This window comes from Metopolophium dirhodum, chromosome 1 (assembly GCF_019925205.1).
Source record: "Metopolophium dirhodum isolate CAU chromosome 1, ASM1992520v1, whole genome shotgun sequence".
Taxonomy (NCBI): Eukaryota; Metazoa; Arthropoda; class Insecta; order Hemiptera; family Aphididae; genus Metopolophium; species Metopolophium dirhodum.
The window spans coordinates 120540502-120567076 of record NC_083560.1 but is presented as its reverse complement, the minus strand read 5'-3'; the positions used below and the strand labels follow the sequence as shown (position 1 = coordinate 120567076).

The following is a 26575-nucleotide window of genomic DNA, read 5'->3' as shown; positions in this document are numbered from 1 at the left end:
AACAAAACGAAAAATAGGCGACCACACGCGTATCACAAGTGCATTGAGATGATAATTGGATCACTTGGCTCGACGTCGCCCAAATATATATTTTCCCCTTAGTCTATAAGTACCATTATCGTACATTATACGATTATATAGATACGATGTGCACGTGCAGCATACCGCTTCTACATCGTCCCAATAATAGTGGTGTAATGGTGTATAATATATTATATTATACGGTAATACTATTATTACCACGGCCGCCGTATCCGTGAAAACATAATATTATAATATAGCAGCCACTACTTCATTTTTACAATTTTTAATTTAATTCCGCGTTGCACAAACAGACCATATACGGGCTACAGTGAAATGTATAATTATATTAGGTATATATATACATATTAATCGCGAAAATGCGATAGTAAGATAATTACATTATGATTATTACTACTATATACTGCAAGTCTACAACTATAATACATACTACTATACTACTACTACTACCTACTAGTTACAGGCACTAGGTATAAACACGATAATATCGTCGTCGTCGGTTTACTGTATAATTACAAGAAGTTTCGATTAGCGCGGGCTAACCTAATGCCAGACACCACTGCTTACTATAATAATAATCTCGGGGAAAAAAAATTGAAAACGTATAATATTATAATACAACATTTAAGCACAACGGTCGGATTTTACCAAGTACGGTTAAACGACAGTGCAGCTAAGCCATATAGAGACCTTATATATTATACTCATAGACCGGTCCAGTGAATTCAGATCAGATCCGTGATAGAGGACGCTGGTGACGGATTAAACTACAACTATTTTATAATAATATTATATTAAATAATATTCAATAATGTTATATAATATAATTTCGTGTGGTCACTCAGTAGCGCCCTATATCTCTCTGCTCACGAATCACGACCCACAATTTTAGAAAAATATAGGCAGAGCTGGCTTACGAGTCAATAGGTGGCCTATATATAATGATGGGGGGCTGTATGAACCACAAGTATGCCGTAAGATCTGCTGTAGCCGTATAATATACTATAGGTATTAATAGTATCTATATATGATAAATCGATAGCTCATAATAATAAAGTCGACCAAGATTACGTCGTTCTGTTTTCACGCCGTGTGCTAAAGTTTGGATAGTGATTTTAAAAATGTTACCGTTGTCTATAATATACATATATATATAAATATACCTATATACTATGTAAATGAACTGATGACAAATGTTTCTTTTAATTAGTTACGCACACATTTACACTGTGCCCATAGTATGAATATTATTATAATATTATGATCGATATGCATGACTTGAGCACGCACGTTAAGATTAACACTGTATCGTGGCTCACCCGAATTTTCTTTCTCTGCGTGCATTATTTTTCGAAATTTCCATCACGAGATCGTAATGGCAAAACTATAATAATATAATGTACAGATTTTCTATGCGCATATAGATAATAATATACCCAACCACCGACGTCTCAACAGCAGCTTACACAGCGGATTCGTGTGGGCGGTGTTTTAAAGCAGATGGGATTCGTTTATGGTTTTTAATTTGATTTCGTTTTCGATTCGTTTTGCGCCGCCGCGCGTCGCGTTCGCTTTTGAGCAACGTCACGTTCGGTTCGTTAAAATACCAATTACCTATCTCGTCGTCATTATATTATATTATATATTATATCGGGAAAATGTTGAGCGTGTTATTATTATTATCATTGTACCTGTGCGTAGGCATGTATGTCGACAGAACGTCCTTATGTATTATATTTTATTAGATCTATCTATCGAATGACTACTGCAGCGGAAGACACGATCGGGGCCAGTACAGATTGTGCCGCTGTTGCAGTTGTCGGGTGGGGCGCGCGTTCAAACCTAACCCATGCTGCAGCGGGAGGCGCAGCGAACGGGGGCGATTTCTCCGCCGTCACCGCCTCCCGTTTCATCGTTGCAGTAATTCGGAACGAAAGAAATAAAAAAACCCACCTAATCGTTATTAAATTTAATTATTTTACGGGAGCGATTCGTAAAATACTACGATAATAATATCATCGACGTGTATACCATACGTACCTACCTATATTATTATTGTATTGGCTGCTGACCGCCGGCGGCCGTTCCAAGACGGTGAAAATTATATTGTAATAAAAATATGAAAATACATGGACGGTAGTAGTAATAGTATCTATACATAGTCACTACAAATTACAGCCGTGTACTAACACCATGTGAAACATAAAACATTTTACAGTAATAATACGATGTCCGAGGTACAAACCATATAACTAATATAAAAGTAATCGCCAACACCTGCGCCTTACCGTCGTCGACCCTTGAGCCTAGTTTCCACTATACCGCGGTGTCTGGTATAGGGTTGAATATATTAAGCTTGAAGGTAACGCGTGTTGCCGACATGATAATGCGTTACCTACATTATATATTAAATACACCGAACACGGCACGACACGGTGTAGTGGAAACTCGGCTTTACAAACAAAACGTACTCGGTCATCGGTGCCTGTGAAGACAACGGTAATCGTGTTCGAGGCGATTAAGACGAGGTGGACGACGACAACGACGACGAGGAAGAACAGCGGCCACCGTTGGCATTGGCGGCATCGTCGCCGGCGTTGCTACCGCCGCGCAAGCGGATCTCATCCCGGTGACGGCGGGCTTTCATGCGGAGCGCCGCGATGCTTGACGACCGACGGTTTAGTTCCGCGGCTGCTGCTGCGGTAGCCGCCGCAGTAATCGGGTCCGCCGGACACCCGTCACCGTCCGACCCGGCCGGACTGCTCCTGTCGCTGCAGCTCCGACTGCCACCGCCCCCGCGAATCACCGCGGCCGGTGGTGACGTGGTCGACGAATCGGACCGATGTGGCGGTGGTACGGCGAGCGGACCTGACGGAAGTGGCGGCGGCGGTGGTGGCGGGTGCAGTATGGCCGGCGGCGTCGTCTGCGAAAGCGGTGGTGACCGAGCACCACCGACGACGGCGGAGGGTCGCATGGCGGCCGCAGCCATGGCCATGTTGGCCAGCAGACTGTTGAAGTGTTGCTGCTGCTGCTGTTGCTGCTGTTGATGGTGATGTTGGTATCCCTGACCACCGACGCCACCGCGAAGGTGTTGGTGATAAGCGGCGGCGTAAGGATGATGATGGTGGAGATGGTGCGCAGACGGTACAGCTGGCGACGCGGCCACCGGTGCCGGATGGTAGAGCGTCGGCTGGAGCGGAATTGTTGGCGGTGGTGAGTTGCTGTTGTGAGCAGGCGGGGTAGTCGAGGTGTTATCGTTTCCGGGCGGCGATCTCTGCTGTTGCAGCTGAGACGGATAACCACGGAAGTTAGCTGCCGCCGCTGCGACTGCAGCTGCAGCTGCGGCTGCGGCGGCTCCGTTACTGCGTTGGTGTTGTTGCTGTTGCTGGAGTTGGAGTTCCATGGCGGCAGCGGCGACAGTCGACAGGGTCTGCGACGTCGGTGGCAGTGGCGGTGATCTGCCTGCGCCACCGTTGCCCGGATGATGGTGCTGGTGATGGTGGCCACGCAATGCAGCGGCCATAGCGGCCGCGGCTTGTAACTGCTGCTGGTGATGATGGTGATGGTGGTGGTGGCCGGCATGCAGTAGATGATGACTGCCCAGACCAATGTTGCCCATTCCCAACGGGCCACCACCGCCCAAGCCCATGCCACCTGTCATCATGAACGGTGGGTTGGCCGGAAGCGGGCTCAACGCGGCTCCAGACGGGCTGTGACGGCCGGCTGACATGGAACTCGGCACGCCCAAGTACGGATTTCCACCGCCACCGCTGTACGGGTGAGCCTGTGGACCGACTTTCTCCTGTTTGCGCCATTTTGCCCGTCGATTTTGGAACCATACCTGGAACATGACATTAAAAATATTTTAGAAAATCGTGGACATTTATACATTTACACTATAGGCTTTAAAAAAAACAACAACATATTTTGTCAAAAAAATATCTTAACTGATATCAAACAAGCAGTTATACATTTAGTTATATATACGGTGGGTACACTATGACATTGCATTGGTATTAGTTAAGGCACCGAAACTATTTTATATAATATTATTATATTATGTATGCTGCATTGCAGGAAATGGATGTTTGCAAGATGATTTGATGTTTAAATTAGTACCTATAACATGGTCAAGTGCAGAGTGGTAAAGACATTGGAAAATATAGGTACATGAGACTATAAGAATGGATAGTATTTATTAATTATTTTTATAATATAATTGACTAATAACCAATAATAGTAATAAGTGCATACAGGCATACCGCATACTATGTTTTTGGCCCTATTTTTCATTCCTAGATCTACCCGAGCCTTTATACAGGTTTCACCAAGAAAGCAAGATTGTTGCAAAATTTTTGTATGTTCTCAAGATGATGTGACAAACAGCAATAATTTAAAAAAACAATTGTCTGGCAAAAAATTCATTACGTATAGTAAAAACAGTGATAACACTGATAACTTGCCCCGATCTTATGTCTACTCTTCTTTATTGTGAATCGTTAAGGAAATTACTTTTTTTAAAATAGAAATAGTTAATAAATAATACAATTTTAAATACTGTAAAGGATAATAGGGCTATACTAGTTTGAAAAATATAGCAGGTAATTAATATTAGATTAGATACTGAAATTGTATGTATTATTACACTAAAAATTAATTATTGAGTATTATGGATGATACACATGCAGGTAGCTCGCCTATCCAATCCGGGCCTGTATATACCTATATTATACTATGTAACGATTATAATGATTATACAATGATAAGGACCGCACGTACAAAACTTAAAACGCATGCACCTACCACTCCCATTCTTCTCACTCTAACCCACCCACAACATATAGCAGATCAACTTTCGTCTAGATACCTTTAACATATAAGAATGCGAATATTATAATTTATAAATATTATTAATATGAGAATATTCTAATATAATTTAGAGTGCTATTATCAAACTTAAATGTACAATTATTATTTGTATGGCAACTCATATGGGCTTATATTGACATTTTAATTTTAATGAAGGTTCTCATTTGAGAAATTATAATATTTTGTGAATATTTTAAAATGTTTGAATAATGAATATTTGACTAATAATAATGTGTAAATATTTTCTCATCATAATAATAAAATATTGTACGAAGTATATAATTGCATAAAAATGTTGACTTAATATTTTTATAAACTTACTGTAAAAATATTTTTTGAAAATATACAATTAAAATGTTTTGTAAATGTTTTTTATAAAATATTTTCAAAAATATGAGCTCTTGGCCAAAGAATATAACAAATATTTCCTAATTATTTATGCAATTTTTTTAAATATTTTGACAACCATATTATTTTCCTGAAAATATTTTTACCATAGTTAAGAAATATTTTTCTGATTAAAACTGTAATATTTTACAATATAGTTATAAGTTATAACTAACTATTAAATCAAACTATCAATAAAAGCCTGTCGGCTATGCGAGGTGCCATGGGCGATGATGTACTTACCGTTAAGTTATAACTTGTAGGTAATAGCAAATGGGTAACTATTGTATCAAAGCCACGTCAACAACAATATAGTAACAACACAAAATTGGCAAGTTGAGCGCGAATTCGTCGTGTTTTATCGTGAACGGATCAGAGAGAGAAAACAATAATGCAATTATGGTGCGCTGACATCACCTACGTATACCACGGTTATACCTACTATACATACTATGGTTATACGTATACTATGTACAGACAATAATATAATAACGGACATTATTATATTATTGTCGTCGACGCGATGTTAATTAAACCGGCGCGTGGAAATCTCACGCTTATTAACAACGCGTGCACCGCCTATATATTATACATAATACTTAACAATAATATTAAATATATAATATTTCATTGGCGTATTATAGTTATACAATGCACGGTACAGAAAACCGTCTCATCATCGCGTGTTATATAATATAATATATAAAGGTGGTGGTACACAGCAGCAGCCGGAATACGGCGGCAATACGCACCACGTCTAATCTAATCTAATCTAATATAGGTACACACGTAAGGTTAGTTGATGTACCTTATATATATATATAAGTTAAACTCATATACATTTTGTATTGTCCTGGTGGAAAAAAATGTGCGCGTACACAACACTCATGCTCACAGGAGCGCGGTCGACTATACACAACACACGTACCACATATGTGTGTATTATATATATATTATATGATATCATCGTTACGCCGGGTTAACCGCGGCCGCGGCGATATTTAATAACAATAATAATATAATAAATAACATTAATACAAAATATCGGTTGGCCGGCACGGTGTGAGAATGTAGAAAAAAAAAATTTTAAAAACGGACAAAAACGCCCAGTCATCGGTAACCAATTTAAACGAGGCCTCTCCGGCGCAGTGCAGTAGGTATAATAACATTATAATAACGTAATATACCTAATATATTATAAATCGTATTAACGTATCGCAATGACGACGACGACCGACCGACGACGGCGACGTTCACGATATATAGCTACGTACATAACTATAGTATAATATATGATACATATTACATGAAATGCGCGTGCGTGTGTTAAAAACCGTGGAAAAATTTATAATAATATAATACATATTATATATACACACACACACACACACACTCGCGGTATGTGTCGAGTACTATATTACATTATAACAATATAACACGGTATATTAAAAAGTATAAAAAAAACTTAATGCGGTGTGTTAAAAAAAAAGAAAAAAAAATGATAATAATAATACGAGGTCTACGATATGACGTAGGTATAGGCGGTACGCATTATTACTATTTATTATAATATAATATAATATATCGTGTTGTGTCGTCGATGGACAATGGACGGCGGTGGCGGCTGCCATATTATATTATATTATATTATTATTACTATATTGTTATTATAAGACTGGCGTGTGTGTGTGTGAGATGAATTCGCGAACGAGTACCGTTTAACGCGCGTTATACATACACGTACGCGATAATAAAATGCCAACACAATGTAATATACGGTTGTTTAGGCGCGACGACGCGGTTTATTGTGCTGCCGTCTGTGCTATAGTGCTTAATGCCTATACACATGATAATAGTAATAATAATAATAATAGTTATATATCGGCCGAATAATAGAGCATAATATTATGACGATAATGTGTATATAACATGTGTGAAAATTTCCACACACGCACATCACGCGCGCGTCATATAAATATTCCGTCCGTATAATTAAATAGATGACCGCGATGTTTTTTGATACGCAATTTTTTATGTCGAATTGAGAGACGGAGAGAGAGAGAGAGAGAGAGATCCCGCCGAAGGAGGCACATATTATTATAGTGCAGATATTTGCACGCGTCAAAATGTTTTTAAATATGATAAACAAATTTTATACGCGAGTATACCTAACACAATATTTCCGTTAACGGTTTTCCGCAGGATCGTTGTAATCGAACGACATTTATGTGGTAATATATTTAGAGTACCTAATATGTTAGTTATATTTTGATATTTCAAAATGTATGATAAATGTATGATAAATGTCAAGTGCAGTCTTTAAAGGCCCAAAATCAAATTAGCAATACTGTGAACAAATTGGTTACCAAAAATCAACACAATAATAGGTATATATATATATTTTATGTATTTAATGCAAGTTAAGGGGAAAAGAGAAGTTGGGCAAGTAGCTTACGAGTCTCTCCAATAATCTCTCTCTTATAATATCATAAGTCCTCATCAATTAGTAGAATTTTTATATTTACAATTTTTGTTTGCAATTTTGTCCCCACACACAGCAGCAGGAGTGGTGGTGGTGGCGGTAACGGTTACGACAAAATGAAGCCGGATACAATTTTACGGTCGGCACCGCCAAGACAAAAGAATTTTACTACCACCGCTGTGTAATAAAGCCAATAATGCGATTATCTTCTAATATAAAATGGTATTAAAATGTAAAATACTTATATTTAAAATTATATTTTCTTAATTCTGTGGATTATTCTGAGAAGTGGGATTAAGTTTTACGGAACTCTATACGATTCATGAAATACGATAAATAATAATAATAATTTATTTACGGAAATAAATTCCAATTACAAAAATATTGTAGTGACAGTTTGTGTTAAGTGCACATAATATGGGTTACAACTTAAAAGTAGTGTGAAAGAAAAAAAAAGTATATGTATACAAATCTTAAATATTAAATAACGATTTAAACTTAAAGATATTATATAAAAGCAGCATAATATGAATAAATAATTATATTGAGAGTATAGTGGTTATAAATATAGGTAGAAGAAATAAAAAGAGGGAAAATATGATATAGAAAGCAGAGAAATAGAAGAGGATAAGAGATGATTAGATCAAATATTAGACAAATTAAATAAGGTAGTGTTAAATAAATCTAAGTCTTTAGTTGAATTAGCTGCTGACATAAGTATATTTGCAGGGGTATATAGCATATAGTTTGAAGAGAAAGAGGAAAGATAAAAAGTGGAATTATTTCTGGAATTAGATTGGTTTACTCTTAAATTTAAACGTTCAAAATGATAAAAATATTGTGAATTTTTATCTTTTTCGCATACAAAATATTTTGATGGTATCGTATCTATAATATACATCATATTATAACATATATTGCGGTTGGAAGAAGCATATTATTTATTTCATGATTTGAAACCGTGACTACAAAATAACAAACCTAAGTACCTATAGGCGAATTAAATTAATAAATTTAGAATAATTGGATTCAATTCTGTAAAACAATTGAGTTTAACAGCCTGATCTTGCCTTCTTCTCTAGTTTCTCATGGGAATCGATTTTTAATATTTCAATTAAAATGTATTGTCTTAAAAATTAAAATATCCTATTTTGATTCTCAAATGTATAACAATTTGAAGCATTCAGGTACTTTGGTTTTATTTTAAAAAAAAATTAAACAGTTGTTCAAAAATCGACTTTCACACGATAACTTAAAAAATTACCAACGACTATTCAAACATTCTATACTGAATTAAAATCTGATCATTCTTTCTTTAGTAGGTGTAATTTTGTCCGACTGGTTTTGGTACTTAATTATGGTTCATCGTCAGAATAAAAAATTATATTTTACCTAATGCAATAATATGTAATTGTAAGTGGCACGTGCCAAATATATATGTGGTGTTGCGATCGATCGACAAACTATCGATTGCTACTCAATGCAGAACAACAGCACACGACTATATTATACTCAGGAGTAGCGACAATTTCCAATCGACTACTCTATTTGCAACAGGTACATATAGATCATAATATAGGTACCTAGATGATAAACGGAAATAAATATAATTTATATTTCCAATTACAAAATATTTAAAATGTAATCGAGACAATCGGGACTTCAGAATATCGAATTTACGCAATTTGAAAGGGCTTTACAAATGTATCTAGATACCTACATAATAATAATGTTATGGCTTACCCATTACGCTTAGTCACGACTAGTATATTATTATATAGGCGCACTATATATACTGCACATCGGGTCTCACTTGCATAGTTTCATCGTATGTTATATTATAGAGTATAATTACTAATTATAGTAGCCATCAGCTATAGTATATAATATAATATTCTATATGTATACGATATAGTATACATACACGTACACTGCGCACAATATCCATATTATATTATGTTGCAAATATAGAGGAAGAAAAAATAAAGAGACGTCTCTCGAATCTCGAGAAGGTATGTAACATTATAGTACTATAATATAATATATAATTTTCGTGTTTATATACACAGCCGAGAGTAGGCACAACGTGTTCGTTTTTGATTCACGAGCATGTCCCATCATTCGTCTGCGATATAATAGATTGGAAAGTGCACATAGACGTCACACTATATATAATATACAAACACACATATATATATATATATAGGACATTTTTGTGAATTCTCGGAAGTTTTTGGTCAATACGCCTTGTTCTGCGGGTGACTTGTCATATTATATGTTATTATTTTACATGCGAAAACGGCTTCTCTCCCACAAATGGAGTCGTCATGTTCCGTGAATGGCTATTATATGAAAATCGATTTCCCATCGACAGTATAATATAATATAACACAATAATAATATGGCATATGCTATTATAATATTTGATGATATTTTTATAATTGCATAGGAATCAATGATGATAAATTTAATAGACAGTACAGTAAAGTGTTATAATAATAAACATAGACGTTGGTTGGGGCTGCCGTCAGTTACAACGGCTCTATTATTGTTGAGTTTTCTTATATTATATATTATATTTCACAATGCGTTCGTCAATTTCCATATCTGCAATAGGTTAGCGATCGGGGAAACTGTCCAGTAAACGAATTCTTCGAAATACCATTTAAATATTAAGATTAAATAATATAATATAATATTGTAGATTATTATTATTATATAGGTGCTACGATGCGACGTTGCCCAAAAAGTATTCACAAACGAAAACACCGTTGCTGTAACAATATGATTAAAAATCAAAATGGGAAACCAAAATTAAAAGGGAATACCTATTGAGAAATCGTTTGCGCAAAACTTAGGATGGCTTGAAAATATGCAGCGAATGTGAACCTACCTACTTGAGAATGTATATACACTATACATAATATATTCGCAGATCTACATATTTGCGGTATGGATATGTTTTTAATTTATATTTAAAACTAGTTTACATACAAATTATATTATTGTAGTCATTTCGGAAACGAGTAATTCTAATTATCAATATTGCATACCTATATATTAATACAAATATGTTTGGTTTTTTTATTTCGATTCCATAATATACATCAAGGTGATCTATAATAATTCATAGATTATCTATGACCCCTTGAAAGTGTACATACATACAACATGTTTGTAAGGAAGGTGGGGAAGTCTTTGGAAAAAATCCAATCTATGTACACATTTTAATATATGAAAATTAATTTTAGGTGAAACTCAGTAACCCCCTCTTCCCTGAAATAATTCAAAGACTTAGTTACACATATGTATATTAATTTATACATAGTTAAATTAATGATCTTATGGACATTGAATATTGTAATAAAACAAACACATGTATACACCCACGTTATTTCAAAATTCTAAACTTAAATACCTAATTAAATTATATAAGTAACACTAAACACCACGTGGGGTGCGTACGTAAGTGTATAATTTAACTCTTAAGTATCAAGAATCGGTCCACCGAAACCGTGGTTCAAACTCGATACATTCTGTACTAAAATAAACAGGCTTGTCGCATTAATAATAATAATTATTATTAAAACCAATAGCAACCATTTATAAACAAAACAAAAATAATAATAATCTCAAAATCCCTGTTTGTGAACTTCCCTGGGTGGACTCTCATTTATCTTTTTTTGCGACAAAATGTAGTCTATCTCTTTTCCCGAGATCTAATCTATCTCTGTACCAAATTTCATCGCAATCGGATGAGCTGCTTAAAGGAACGCATAAAGGATACAGTCAGTTGTAAACATTTTTTGTCTTTTATATCATTGTTGTAGAAGTAATCTATATATTATAATAGATTATTTCTATACAGAAGTGATAGGATTATCGCGTTTCACTATCACCGTATGACGATGGCCGACTTAACAATAATGTAGTAAATTACGGCGAGATCAGCAATATTATATTTATACTGTCTATTTGTGTAGATATGAAATACTATGTAAATAAAGAATTATAGAGTATAAACTGTGTAACAGGGATCGGATCTTCAAATTTTTATTTTTGTAGATTCACTTTAGGAATTCAGGAGGCCATTAAAATAATTTATTTTACATGTTTAGCCAAAGAAATTAAAGACAAAATCAATAAATAAAATTAAGATAGTGAAAATTTTATAATTTTTTGCGTCAGTAAAGCTTATCCACGGCCTACCATTTAGTGACCCTTGCAGCTGTACTGTTGTAGAGTAAATTAGTAATTATTATATGATATTAAACCATATCAAATTTTTTTATATTATATAGGAACTTCTACAGACCACAATATATAATAATATAGGAAATATAATATATATATTTCTAATTTATATAATTACCTATTATAAATAAATGTATAATGAAATAACAATTATTTGTTTTACGTATATAAGAGCTGCCTGCCAAAAGTATTATATTATTAAAATTAAAAACAAATAATAATGAAATGTTCTCAAAAAAAAAAAACACGTTGGAGGGCATTATTATTTCCGCCTAAATTTAGTTTTCGTTTCTGTTAAATCAATTTTCTTCCAAAATTATCGTTTGAGATTTGAAAACCACTGGTCATAATTCAGGTTTTATGTTATTATTTTTTTTTATAGTATTTTGAAAATTATATTTCCGAAAATAGTACGTTTCCGCCCACTAGTGTGATCCAATTTCAATGATTGTTTATACAGGACAACAGATAATTGCGAATCATCCCATATACATTTCAACGATCAGTTCTACCATTCATATCCTAATATTAATATATTAATAACATTTTATGTCAAAGTGTTCAATCTAATGCTTATATACGTCATATAAGCAGTTCTAAATTAAATATCGAAATACCAAAAAGGAAAAACATTCAAAACAGATTAATTAACAAGTCAACTGTAATAAAAAAGTATTAAACCAGAACTATTACTCGTATGGAATTTTAGAAAACAGTACCAATTTCAAAAACTATTGAGAATTATTACTGTAAAAATAACAGTATCAAGAGTCAAGACCAGATAAATATCTATATATAAAATATCTATGCATAAGACGAAATTAAATCAATAGGTAAATACGAATGAAACAATTTGGTTTATGATGTAATTCGTGGTGGCTCATGGGTAATTCGAAGTGGTTCTCCAAGTATAATCCAGGAAGGACTAGATTTGGAGAAAACAAAAATTAAACCTTTTTCATTTTTGCAGAAACGAATTACTTCCCAACTCCATGCATACGCCCATATCCTTACCTATGGGCTATGTGTCTATGGCTATGTATATAATACGTCTACAACTTATGAATACAGGAAGTTTTGCAAATTATATACACCATCGCTCAGTAGGTAGGTATATTATTTATACAACGATAACGCACGCATTTCCGCGTGTTCGGGTCTAGTTTGCCGACGTCATACCTTATTATCAGCTGCATTACAGTATTATAGCATTGTTATTTATTATCATATTTCAATCTGCAATAGGGCAGATATTTTATAGTAATTAATCGAATTATTAATTTATTAATTTTTGTTTCCGTGACCTTAGACTCTAAAGAGTAAAGACCTAGATTCGATCCCAGCTGTGTTTTCTACCAAAATGCAACTATTATATGTATTCGTATCTTGTATTTCTAATGTAAATTGTATCGACTTCATCCTATATAGTAATCGGAGAAAAATAAATTCTGAAAACACGTGTAAAGTATTATCGAAGTTAAAGATAAAAAACATTATCTGTGTTTGTTTTTAATTTTTATAATATTTAATATTTATTTTATTTATTTAACGAAAATTTTTGAAGGGACCTAAATAAGTAAAAATTAAATCGTTGTTTCATAACTGTTGATATACCTACCAATATATCTTGTGTATATTACATCTGTTTTTTTTCTCTCCAATATAGTCATATAAATTATAGGAAAGATTGTATAGTATACATTTGTATGAATTATATTAGTAGGTAGATTAGAGGTTATAACTAATTAATCAATCATTTGATTTTCATGTAATTCTATTAATATAATATTATTATTTTAGTTGTAAGACTTGTAATACCAGAAAACATACTGAATAAATTATTGTGTGGACATGCGGTGACCAATTAATTATATTACAATTTATGATGGCGGCGATAGTGGTTTTCTTCTATATAGGTGACTTCATGTGTGTTTCTTACGATTTTAAATTTTAAAATAATTTTTTGATAATATTTTTAGTAAATCTATCAGTGCATTATATAATGCAGGTACTGTCGCTTTGTTAAACAACGAAAAAGTGCCTTGGTAGGTACTTATTTAACAAATAAACTACTTCTCGATGATCTACTGATTGAAACCATCAATTAAACGGATATTATGTTATATAAAACATCCCATACCAAATTCCAATCAAATACCCATCTCCTAAACTCCCAACTGTTATTTACAAAACACTTCCGGACAATCCTATGATATGCATCTCAAAAGCAGCTGGTACAGTGACATACTTGGCATGTAAAACTTAAATGTAAATAACTTCAACATCTTCAACTATACGAGGAACGAAGATGACTCTACAGAGTCTTCCTACAAGTTAACTCTCAGTTTCATACTAAAAGTATACATTTAAAATATTCAATAAACATATTTTCTAATAAAAGGTAAATTGTTATATTGAAAAGCGTCACACAAGGCATTTTGAATGTTCATAACTATCACACGTCATTTACATACTTGTGGGATTTTGGTAATTCTACTATAATTACAGAGGGACCATAGTTGTCCCGCGCAAAACAGTTTTTGCTATTTTGTACATTTGTAAGACGGAGACAACTCATGCGGGTGTAGCGATTTCCTAAGGATATATGAACCTCGTAATATTATAATTTATAACTTATAAGCTTATAACCTCTATATTGGTTAATAACTCTTCACGGTTAAAAATTAACCACAGTAAATAAACCATTTTTCATTTTTGTGAGGTGGTATGGGATAAACTTTAAATCAACCCATCCGTTAATGAACTTCGGATCAACTTCTGACACACACACACACACACACACACACACACACACACACACGGTCAATTAATGTGAATACAAATACATCGAGTATTCTAGTGTGTACACATTGTTATAATTCTTATTATAATAATAATAATATGTAAATAACGACGTCGGCCGCTCGTTATCTCGTTATTATTAAATATCCAGCGGCGGCTCGTTAGTGCTATATAAATGTTTTAATATCATTGACGACTGTACGATACAATAATGATAATATTATATAGGATAATCCGTTTAATATACGACAACGTACGGAACGCGCGCATAGAATATAAAACATTATAATAATATTATGTACTATACTCAAATGTAATATAGTCGCGACGGGGCGCCGGCGATGTTGCCCCGCAGCCGCCGCCGGCTTTTCAATAATATATTATATTATTATTATATAAATAATAATAAATACCGGCGCGCGCCCAATACATGCACATTATATTTACATAATACACACGTATACTACAGACTATACAGGGTGATTTAATTTGTTTTACCACGGTAAACGAATTTTTTCCTTTTAACTTTTAAGGGTGTAGATATCTGCGAAAACTTGTAAAGCAATATTACACAATATGTTTGCATAATGTGCACCTATGTATAACCTACACGCGACACGCCCTTGAGAGTAAATCCGTTGAATTTCAAAACGTATAGATCACGAGATGCCGGGGGATGTGATGCATTGGTCGGTTCACGATTTATGAAAAAATATCACCACTCTGTATATAAATCATACATACGCTGCCGTCGGGTCCCGAGTCGGCGGCGCAGCGCATCAACCGCGCACGCCGCGCTTAATTTAAAATAATATTAAAAACAAATAAACGACAACGAAATAATAAATACAAATAAATTACCGTCGACGGCGATGATAGTTTTAATAATAATAATAATAATAATAATATTATTATAATTGGAAACGTTAAAAAAACAAACGGCCCGCGGCGACCCGGCGCTATGTACCTACGTTGTACCTCGTTTCTATATTTTTTTTTATGTTTTTTTACAATACAATATGATAATAATGTACATGCGTGTAATATAATTATGTTACGTGTAGACTGTAGACGGTTTGGGTATACTACTAACCCCCCCACCCCCCAAAAAAAAAAAAAACATTTATTGACGAAAAACGCTTATATACCTACTTCAACTCTATAAAGAAAAAACACTGTCACAAAAACTGATGTTAAATTATTGACACGTGACAATGATTGAGTTCGGACGCAGGAAATAGTTATTAAGAAAACGAATCAAAAAAAAAAAAAAATGAGAACTATTCAAGCTTTCCGGAACATCTAACTTCGCGTCATTGCCCAGGCAATTATTACATGAACATCCTGGTATGTATCAAACAAAACCCTTCAATCTGATCTGAAAATCCGTAATCAACCAACGAAAACACCGTTCACTTTTTTTACAAACGCTTCCAAGTAAAACTTTATTCAAATCCCAATACCAAATCATCTCACAAATCACCTGGAACACGTTCCCTGGGAATTCACCCAGACTCTAACTACGGAACTGGTGTCGTGTTCCAATAACTAACCAAATCATCTGTAGGTGTATAAACTATGATAATTCCTTTTATGTCATTCACAATGGTATTCACGAATAAATAAACTAGACTTAAACCTATAGTATATATACTTGCATTTATGGTAATTTTTAAAATTAAACCAATTTTTCGTATACAAAATAATTAGGGATCGAAACCGTTTCAAATGGTTTTGGTTTGGGTTTTAGAACGGTTTTTTTAAGACTGTAGGTTTCAATTGTTTCAACTGTTTTAAAGCTTTAACATACTAAATGTTATAGGTATTAATATAATGTACAATTTATTTTACTATATTTACTAAACTAAAATACTAAATAGTAATAGTAAGTTACCTGTATTCTGGCTTCGGTCAGTCCAATTTTCGACGCCAGTTCCTCCCTATAACAATGCACAAGCCCATTTAAAAATTTTACATTGACTGTCAACATGTATGATGTATATATAGGTGTATTTTACTCAGGCCCACACAAATCATCTGTTTTCAATCAAATATATAGCCCGATATGTACGTAAATATTGTTGATTGTTTATTATATTTATAGTACCTTAGGTTTCCTAGTTGGGAAAAAAACCATTGGCCGACTCAGAACAAATAAACCCAACGAGTTTTTTTTCGAGGATGAAGACGAAAAATATCAAAAAAATATAAATCTTTTGAATTATAAGTCAGAAGATAAATTGAAATGAAATAAGATTTATAACAAACCAAATTCAGTAGCTAAAAAAAATAAAATTTTAAATGAATAAACATTGTTGTATATAAGTACTCACTCATATATTATATATATTATGGTTTATGACTGACCGGTAAATAGTTCCCATTTCATTGGGAAGTATAATAGTGTACATAATATAAAATTATATTATTATAGTTTAATATTATGTATAGAACAATATGTTATTACATGTTCCTTAACTTTTGGGTCACTATAATATACTCGTATAACGTACAATTTTTAATAATTATTGTTGATTGTTAGATTTAAATATTTATATACCGACAAACAAGCTTAAACAATATTATGGGTAGCCGGTTAGGTATACATCGAAGGACGTAAGAGATAAAGAGGTACATACATGATTTGAAATGCATAAATAGTATACTCGAATATCTCCGCCCACCTCTTAACCTAAAAATTTTGATTACGTTGCATTCTGCATATTGAAATTTACAAGTATTGCAATTTAATTCAGCGTAAATATAATAATAATTAGGGCTTAGCTGTTTATGAAATTCCATGTTTTTTCTATTAATCCGATTTAATGATAACCTAGATACAATATTATACAAATTCCATTCATGCTCTACTGAATCAAATGTTACCATTTTTTTATTTTGCATATTTTCTGGTTTTGTGATTATCAGCACAAGTTTTTGTATTATTTTTGAAATTAAAACAAACTAAACTTTTAAGTAGGTTAGGTGTATTGCGTACACATACATTTTTTACAGCATCATTTATTTTGTTCATTGGTAGGTATAATAATAATTCAAAATTCTATACGTTTGAAACTATAATAATATGTTCAAAAATGCTTACTTATGGCATTGATAATAATTGTATTTTTGATCAATGCTTATAGTTATTAAATAATTAATAGGTATATTTACCATATTCTACCCAATTTAAGCGAACGAACATCTAAACATCTCTATAAATCAACTGGACACTTTGTTTATAAAACTGACCCAGTCAACGAGGCAGATGTATACCTACCCCAATATATATAACGTTACACATAGATAAAGGGCTGTATAAAGCTCGAGGCACGTATAGCATTGCGAACTCACCTGGTGAACACGTCCGGGTAGTGGGTCCGGCCGAACGCCTTCTCCAGCTCGTCCAACTGGTAGCTGGTGAACGTGGTCCGGTACCGGCGCTGTTTCCTTTTGTTGGTACCGCCCGCGGATGGCGGGCCACCGTAGCAATCGTCCTCGTTGTCCGCAGAAGCGTCGTGGCCACCACCGGCGCCGCTCATGTCCACGATTCCGTCTCTGCCGTCACCATCGGCGTGGTCGTCGCAGCCGCCGTTTTCCACGTCGTCGTCCGCGCCGTTATCGTCGTCCACGGCGCCGCCGTAGTAGCCGGGCGGCGGCGACGAATAGTAATCGTAACCGACTGTTCCGGGACCGCGGCCACCACTACTGGCCGCCGTGGCCATTAACGACCTACAGTGTTGTTGTTGTTGTTGCAACTGTTGCTGCTGTTGCATTTGGTGGTGTTGTTGCTGTTGATGATGTTGCTGCTGCTGCTGTTGTTGTTGCTGCTGGTGTTGGAGCTGCTTGTGTTGTTGTTGCTGCTGCTGTTGTTGAACCACCATAGCCGCCGCCACGACGGCAGACCTCTCTCGCATCATGGTTGCGGCCATGGCCACCGCGGTGGCCGCTGCGGTGCGACGCCTGTCGTCGAACGGCACTGCTGCGTGCGTCAACGCACACTCTCCCGACTGCGGCTGGTCATCTTTCTGCAGTCCGTGGCTTTCGTCGGCCGACGCCACGGCGGCCACTGCCGATACTCCCGACGCCGATACCGCCGCCGCCGCAGCCGATACTGCTGCCGCCGCTGCTGCTGTTGAAACATAAGACACACAACATCAGTACACAGAAAAAGCATTAATTGATCGTAGGCACCTATATAGTGTCATGTACGCGCAACGAGACCTACAACGAGTGTACAATAAAACCGAGTTGGAAAAAATTTTACTACTTATTTATTCCAGATATACATTATAATGATATTATATTGTTACTGATTGTTTTTTGATGTAGTGTGAAATTTGACAAACCCATTGTGGACGTACAAAGAAATGCACAATGAATGAATCGTCATCTAAATTTATTACATTATCATATACATTATATTGTATAGGCAACATCGATGTGGTGTGGAAATCACTTAAAATTAATTATTCGGCTGCAATGTTGCAGAGTTAACCGAGTTAATATCTACAACTTTTAACTACGAGGTCGCGTTATATTATGAACGTACCTAACTACTTCTGTAGCTTGGGCTTAAAAATGCCCCGCAATAATCTCAATTTATGACCAATTAGAATTGGACTCAAGTTCCGAACTACCTTTGTTTCTAAACTGATGCAATGTGATAATATTAGAATTTAGTGCTCTTAAAAGTGAGATAGGTACTTTTAAACCCAATCCACAGACTTAAAAATAGTGTAAGTGAATTTTTGTATGGGGATTTACAAACAACGACTCCTAAATATCGTTATAATACCTATAGTTAAACGGTTTTACAAATAGTTTATTGATTTATTGTCAAGCAGTCGAGAGCCCAAAATAAAGTATATTACAATAATATTATTCAAGTACACAGTATAATATATTCGCAAGGTGCATACGATCGCAGGAGAGGTTCGAAGGCAGATTCGGTATTGGGTTTGGCAAAGAGCTTAGGATCTCGCCAACAATCACTGATCAGCCTGGGAATCACGAGGTTTATAGATGTAATTTATTAATATAGAAACAGCATGATATATATTATATATGTGTATATAATATTATAACCGCGAGGGCGGGATGTGTATACCTATAACAAGAAATAATATTATGATAATATAATATGCACGCGGTATATAATAATATGAACTATGGACACACGTCACATTATAATATTATATTATGATGGTGTACATAAATTGGTACCGCCGGGACGTCTGTTAATTATAGTTTATAAATATATGATGATATGATACATGACGTGGTAAAAATATATGTGTATTGAACTCGCGAAGGTAAATTGTCGGCGCAGCGGAGCGGTGTAATAATTAGTATAATAATATTGAGCGTACACAATATAGAACAAGTGCGGTGTATATGTGCATACACAATATACTGCACCAATATTATTATTGCCGTGGTATTGGTATATAATATTATTAATTTACTCGTATAGATTATTCCAGATTCTATACGTAGGTGTATAGGATATACATCGCGCGCGTAATTGATATAATACAATCTAACCGACGTACGAATCGTATTATTACTATATCATAATATATTATAATATTGTATTATATACATTATACATGTAATGGTATCGTTGTACAGTGCGGCGTGTACATACACATTATAATTATGCATTTATACATAAATTTAACGTCGACGAGTTGTTGTTTAACATGTACTATGCACATTACCCGATAAATTGCGATTATTTTTTCCATAATATATACCTATGTACATGAATCATATAATATTATGTATATTGGTATATTCAAGTAAGTACCTCCTACTCATATGATTTCTATATTGCCCGTGTCCTATATATCCTATATATTATACAAGATAATAGGCACCTTATATAGGCATAATAACAATAATAATATAATTTCGATCGATAAGCGAGCGGCAGTGCGCACGATATTATTACTATTTATTATATTATCGTCGATCGGAGACCGTATTTTAATTTACCTATAATATTATGACGCATGCATCATATTATGTATCATCGCTATGCGCATGCGTAGGAGAGATCACCGGCTGTCCCGATTATACTATACGCCTAGGTATAATAAATATACATATAATATTGGTATTCCATAATAGATTGTGATTTTTACTATTAGGCATTATTATTATTATTATTACGTTTCGGTCGCAATGGCGGCCGCCATCATTATCATAATATTATTATTATATTGTCCTCGTCGTCAAGACGCGCACGCAAACGCATTGCTGGGAGACATGCCACGGCCCGCGTGTCCCCACCGCGTGTTTTAGAGGCAGACGTGTGCGTACGACTTTCCCCCGACGACGAAAAGCCCGCCTATATCGTCGTCCGCAGCATCCGCAGACCTAATAATACATTATAATCTCTGGCCCGCCACCATATATTACGACATCCACACGCGCTCGGCTAGGCAGTACCTAGGTATATATAGATTTAACATAATACAGTACATATTATTATTATCATTGATTTCATGAGATAAAATAAAATCAATAATATTTGATATACAGAATATAAGTCGGGTGTATACATTTGCATGGTATGTAAACTTTATTTTATCTCGGATTAGCATTTTTTTTTTACATTTAAGTTCTAAAGTAAGTTTAACATAAAATAAACACTGCAGGCTTAAAATATTGGTCGAGAATTCATACGATACGGCCACAATAAATGTCTTTATTTTTAATTAACAGTATTCAATACTTATAGTCATATTATAACACTATTATAACTTTATAGAGATTTAGCTAATCAAGTAGTGCCCTTAAGATTCAATAAATTAAAAAATATATAGACACTCGAAACATTTTATATTATTTCGTGTATACGTGTAGATCATGTTAACTAAATTTATAGCTTAGGTACTTCGAATATGCAAAACACAGCATGATGCAATCGTAACAAAGTTCGAATACTAATTGTATTGTATTATATTTGTGCGCACTGCACCGATAATCGCATATATACCTATTAAAATATGTAATGCACGTGACTACAATCCGAGGGGATTATTAATCAGCAGTGTTTGTCAAGGGGACCCGCCGATTACGAATATTTAATCATTTATTTTTATCAGATGGAAATATTATTTTGCTATACCTAAGTATATTATTATGTGTATAACCACTGAGCCAATGGACTACCGTCGTATAACTCGTAAGTCGTAATATATTATATTATACTTAGGACTTCAGATAAACGAGAGTTGCGCAGATGCAGTGATAGCGATAAGATGTATAGATTAATAGATATAACTGCAGTTACAGGTTGATGGTTTTTGCAAAAAAGTAACTACAGTAACTCGATTACTGTGATAATTGATTATTATTTCTATGATAGTATATTTAAGGTCTATAATATTATATCTTATATGTATATTAAGAACTCTGTTTGAAAATGCTTATGCGGTAAACAAATCCTAACCTCTCCCTATATAACTGAATAACATCGTTTATACCTAGATACTAGACAGAAACATATATTAGCTACAATTATTATTATACTATTGCGACTATAATAATTAATAAGGATATTATGATATTATACAGTCGGATGGCTGTACTCTGCTGGACCGCAACCATTTCCATGGCGATCACTCGATCATCCACGCTGTATACATAAACAACACAATCACACCGACACAACTGATAATATACAAATTACAGACCCCAAAATATGATAAATGGGTTAGCCGCAGACGTGGACGGCCCCGCGAAAGAACCGGAAGACAAACCCGCGGCGACGCTGATCACGGCCATACTGTTGGAACACTTCGGCGACGGCCTTCCGGTGCACGCGGACGTGGTCATGGACACGGTCCAGTACCGTCTAGCCCGGGACGAGACGATGGCCGCGCGCGCCCGGCGGGACGGGTGCTACTGCGTGTGGGCGGACCGCCGGGCGTCGCGAGCGTACCGCTGGTGCCTGGCGCGGTTGGTCCGGTCCGGTCGGATCCGCGTGGTGTACGACTGCGGCTGCGGCTGCGGCGCGTGCCTGGAAGACGGCGGAGGAAACGAGTGCGCCGGAAGAGGGACTCAAAGGCCGACGAAATCGGCTGCAATATTATGAAATCGTGGTCGCCGTGGACGCAGAGCGTTTGCAGTCATAAACATACCTCTAATTACAAAGAACCACCTCCAATACAACTTAAGACTCTTATCATTCTATAATAAATCCTACTATAATTAGATTTTCAAGAAACACGAAAACAACAATTAAAATTTTTTATTTTCGAATTCCGATAAATTAGAAAATAAAATGTATACAAACACTTTACAACTATAATTTACTATACTTTTCCGTACTCCGAGACTACTTCTTTAATAAATATTATTATTTATTACTGATCAACATTCAATGGTGATTTATACGTGTAAACAAATATTTTTTGACGTAATTTCTAGTGAACGCTCAACGCTGGTACAACTATACTGTCAAATACTCAGAACCTGCAGTTGAGTAATTAAACGTTATGATTATAATATCGTTATATTTTACGAAAAAACGATTGAAATTTGTAAACGTAATTATAACGGAAAGCCATAATCAAAAATAATTAAATACCGCAAAACAAAATATTATATTATGTATAATTAAACAAAACATAACACAAAACGTAATTCAAAGAATTTCATTGGATGAAAAATAACGCAAAAGGAAATAATTTAAAATCTATTTATTTGAAAGTGATAATGGTTTCGTAGAAATATTTATTTTATTTATATCATTAGAAATGATTATATTATATTCCGTATCCGGGCCATTTCCTACCATATTAGTTATTATTAATACATTTAATAGGTATTTGATTCTAAATAACGATAAATGCAAAACTTGGATAACGGTTTAATTCTGAATAACAATAAACTCAAAAATGGTGTAACGTTTTAATTCCAAAAAACGATATTTGCAAAACTTGGATAATGGTTTAATTCTGAATAACAATAAACTCAAAAATTGTGTAACGTTTTAATTCTAAATAACGATAAATGCAAAACTTGGATAACGGTTTAATTCTGAATAACAATAAACTCAAAAATTGTGTAACGTTTTAATTCTAAATTACGATAAATGCAAAACTTGGATAATGGTTTAATTCTGAATAACAATAAACTCAAAAATTGTGTAACGTTTTAATTCTAAATAACATAAAACAGAATTATTTTTTCAAATGCAAGCCTTGGCTGTAACCCTTCCACAAAAAAATTCTGGATACGCCACTATCAAGCAGAGCAGTCGATATATTACGTGTATACATGATTATAATAAATATGTAAGATGCAACAGTCATTTATATTGTTTAGCTTATTGTCTTACTTAAAATAAACATAGTAATAGAGTATTATACAAGAGGCGAACCCTCAGTGACATTTATTCGAAATTTATGCAACTCTATGCTGTGGTTGTTATGCATTATTGTACAAGGCTGTTAAAATTATAATAATTTGAAAAATGTTCAAGATTGGTAATAAATCGATAATAATATGATTGTTTTTTTTTTGTTAAATTTGTCTCATATAATATAAAAGTCTTATTTATGACACAATTTATTATGGTTATAATTTAAATATATTAAAATAATCAGAAATCCGAGATATTTTTTTAGTAATAATATTTTGTAGTTGGGTTACCCGTGTGTATATTATATAGTAACACGTTACTATATAGTATTATCTCGAATCTCGATATAAAACGGATATAGCGGCAGAATATAGCGGAAATCCGTTTATTTAACGGAAATGATCTATTTTATGGTCGCGCGGGCAAAAGAATTGGCTTTAGACGAAACGAAATCAAGAGACAGATATAAAATATTCAGTTTTACACGGATTTTGACTGCATAAAATTCTTAAATATAATACGTCCTTCTGCAGTTCCATGGCTGCTAACAGTTGTCACTGCGGCCACTGTGTTTTTCAAACAATTATAACTAACAAGTATATATTTTCATCTCATAGCTACTACGCAGTCTTCGTTTCCGGGTGTTCTATAGAATCGATCGAGTTATACTTGTAAAAATGTTGCAAATGGTCTCGCGGGACTCAATAAAAACAATAACATGACGTAATAAAATATGTGTCAAATATATCAATATAAATATATATTAATTTTATAACCGTGGAGAACCGATATCTCAATATCTGTTCATTACACGAGTTTATTCGAGTATAAATAACGATGTACCTTCCTATATGTTTGTATTATACCTAGCTGATATAATAAGATATTATTATAGACGCTGCACGGTGGACAAGACAGTTCGACGAGACGGCAAGACGAGTAATGCACGGTCTCGTGTTTCTCCGTCAGGTAATAAATAATATATTACAAAGAACCAAAATATAATGCTGGTGGTGAAATATCAATTATCAAACATAGATACGTACTATAGCCTACAGGTAAACGTAAACTCTACCGACATCATTTACTACTTACTTCAGCGTGATATTACGTATTGTCACCACAGATAAAAATGAATGCCATCAATATTTATCACACGAGAATTTAATAAAAAGCATTAAAAACACATGAGCCAATGTCCCACAATCACACGGGCCCATTATTTTCATTGTTTTGTGTACCACAAAAATCCAAGCCCCATGTAAATTATTGTTTGTTTCTCTTCAAGAAAAGGCAAACACTGTCCTATATATGTCTTGCATAAAAAATACGTGACCCCGTGGTTGATATAGGCATTGAGATTTCTCATTTTTATTATTAGCTTACGATTTCCGAGAATATTATATATTATTCGTAGCGAAAATAAACCATATACTAACTTATATATAACACACAACGCATATACAATATGTTATATATAATATATATAATATTATTATACTTAATAAGTTTGTTTTTTTCTTTCGGGTATTTTAATGCGTATTATATACGTATATACATAGTTCGTACATCATACTATACCAATACATCAAACGCCCATTGCACACGTGTATGGGACTAGCCGCATGAAACATTGATTTAAGATAAATATCAATGTAGAGAATTATAGTGTCCGAAAAATGTGAGAAAAATAATGTGGTTTTTGTGCCAATTCCCGAAATTATACATATGTTATCCAACACGTGTGCGGACCGCCACACGTATACAAATCCCGAGTGGTGTAAAATATATAACATTATAATTTATAACGAATAACTGTCAAGGCAACAAATTTACGAATTGACGCACACGCACTTAAAACCAACATAAATCCAATTACAAAGCGGCAGTGGTATTTAAGTATTCTGTAGCTCTGTTGAATTGTGCAGTCCAGAATTAACTTTTTACTACTTTTACTATCAGGTGCAATAATTAAATATTTTTATTGAAAAATATATTAAATGATTTTAGTTTTCTAAATTATACGAATATACGATACACGCCATATACCTACCTTTAAAGTATACATAGATACTTTCAAATCAGTTAACTAGTAATTTTATATTTGAAAGATTATTATACGAAAACTTCTTTTATGATTACTGCAACTTCTTATACTACTGTAGTATCTTCTCACTGCCAGGCAAATTGTAATGATATGCTATGTATCTGCGCATGCGCTAATGCATCGAATGTGACTGAAAATAATTTACAGCACTACCACTGGAGTCAAGACATGTGAGAACTATTCATAAAGGCTAGAATATTATAATATTAACATATTTAACATACACGTATGAAACTTAACCCAAGAAACACAA

General features: G+C 34.2%; 1 protein-coding gene across 1 annotated transcript in view; it reads right to left on the bottom strand.

Annotated features, from left to right (window-relative positions):
- Positions 1–2642: 2642 nt before the first annotated feature.
- The window catches only part of LOC132934933 (neurogenic protein mastermind-like), a 67673-nt gene continuing 43740 nt past the window's right edge, over positions 2643–26575 (bottom strand). Inside the window, 4 exon segments of the mRNA XM_061001359.1 lie at positions 2643–2953; positions 2956–3883; positions 16731–16776; positions 18191–18968. Of these exon segments, the coding sequence (XP_060857342.1) occupies positions 2781–2953; positions 2956–3883; positions 16731–16776; positions 18191–18968 (1925 nt within the window). The 3' untranslated portion in view covers positions 2643–2780.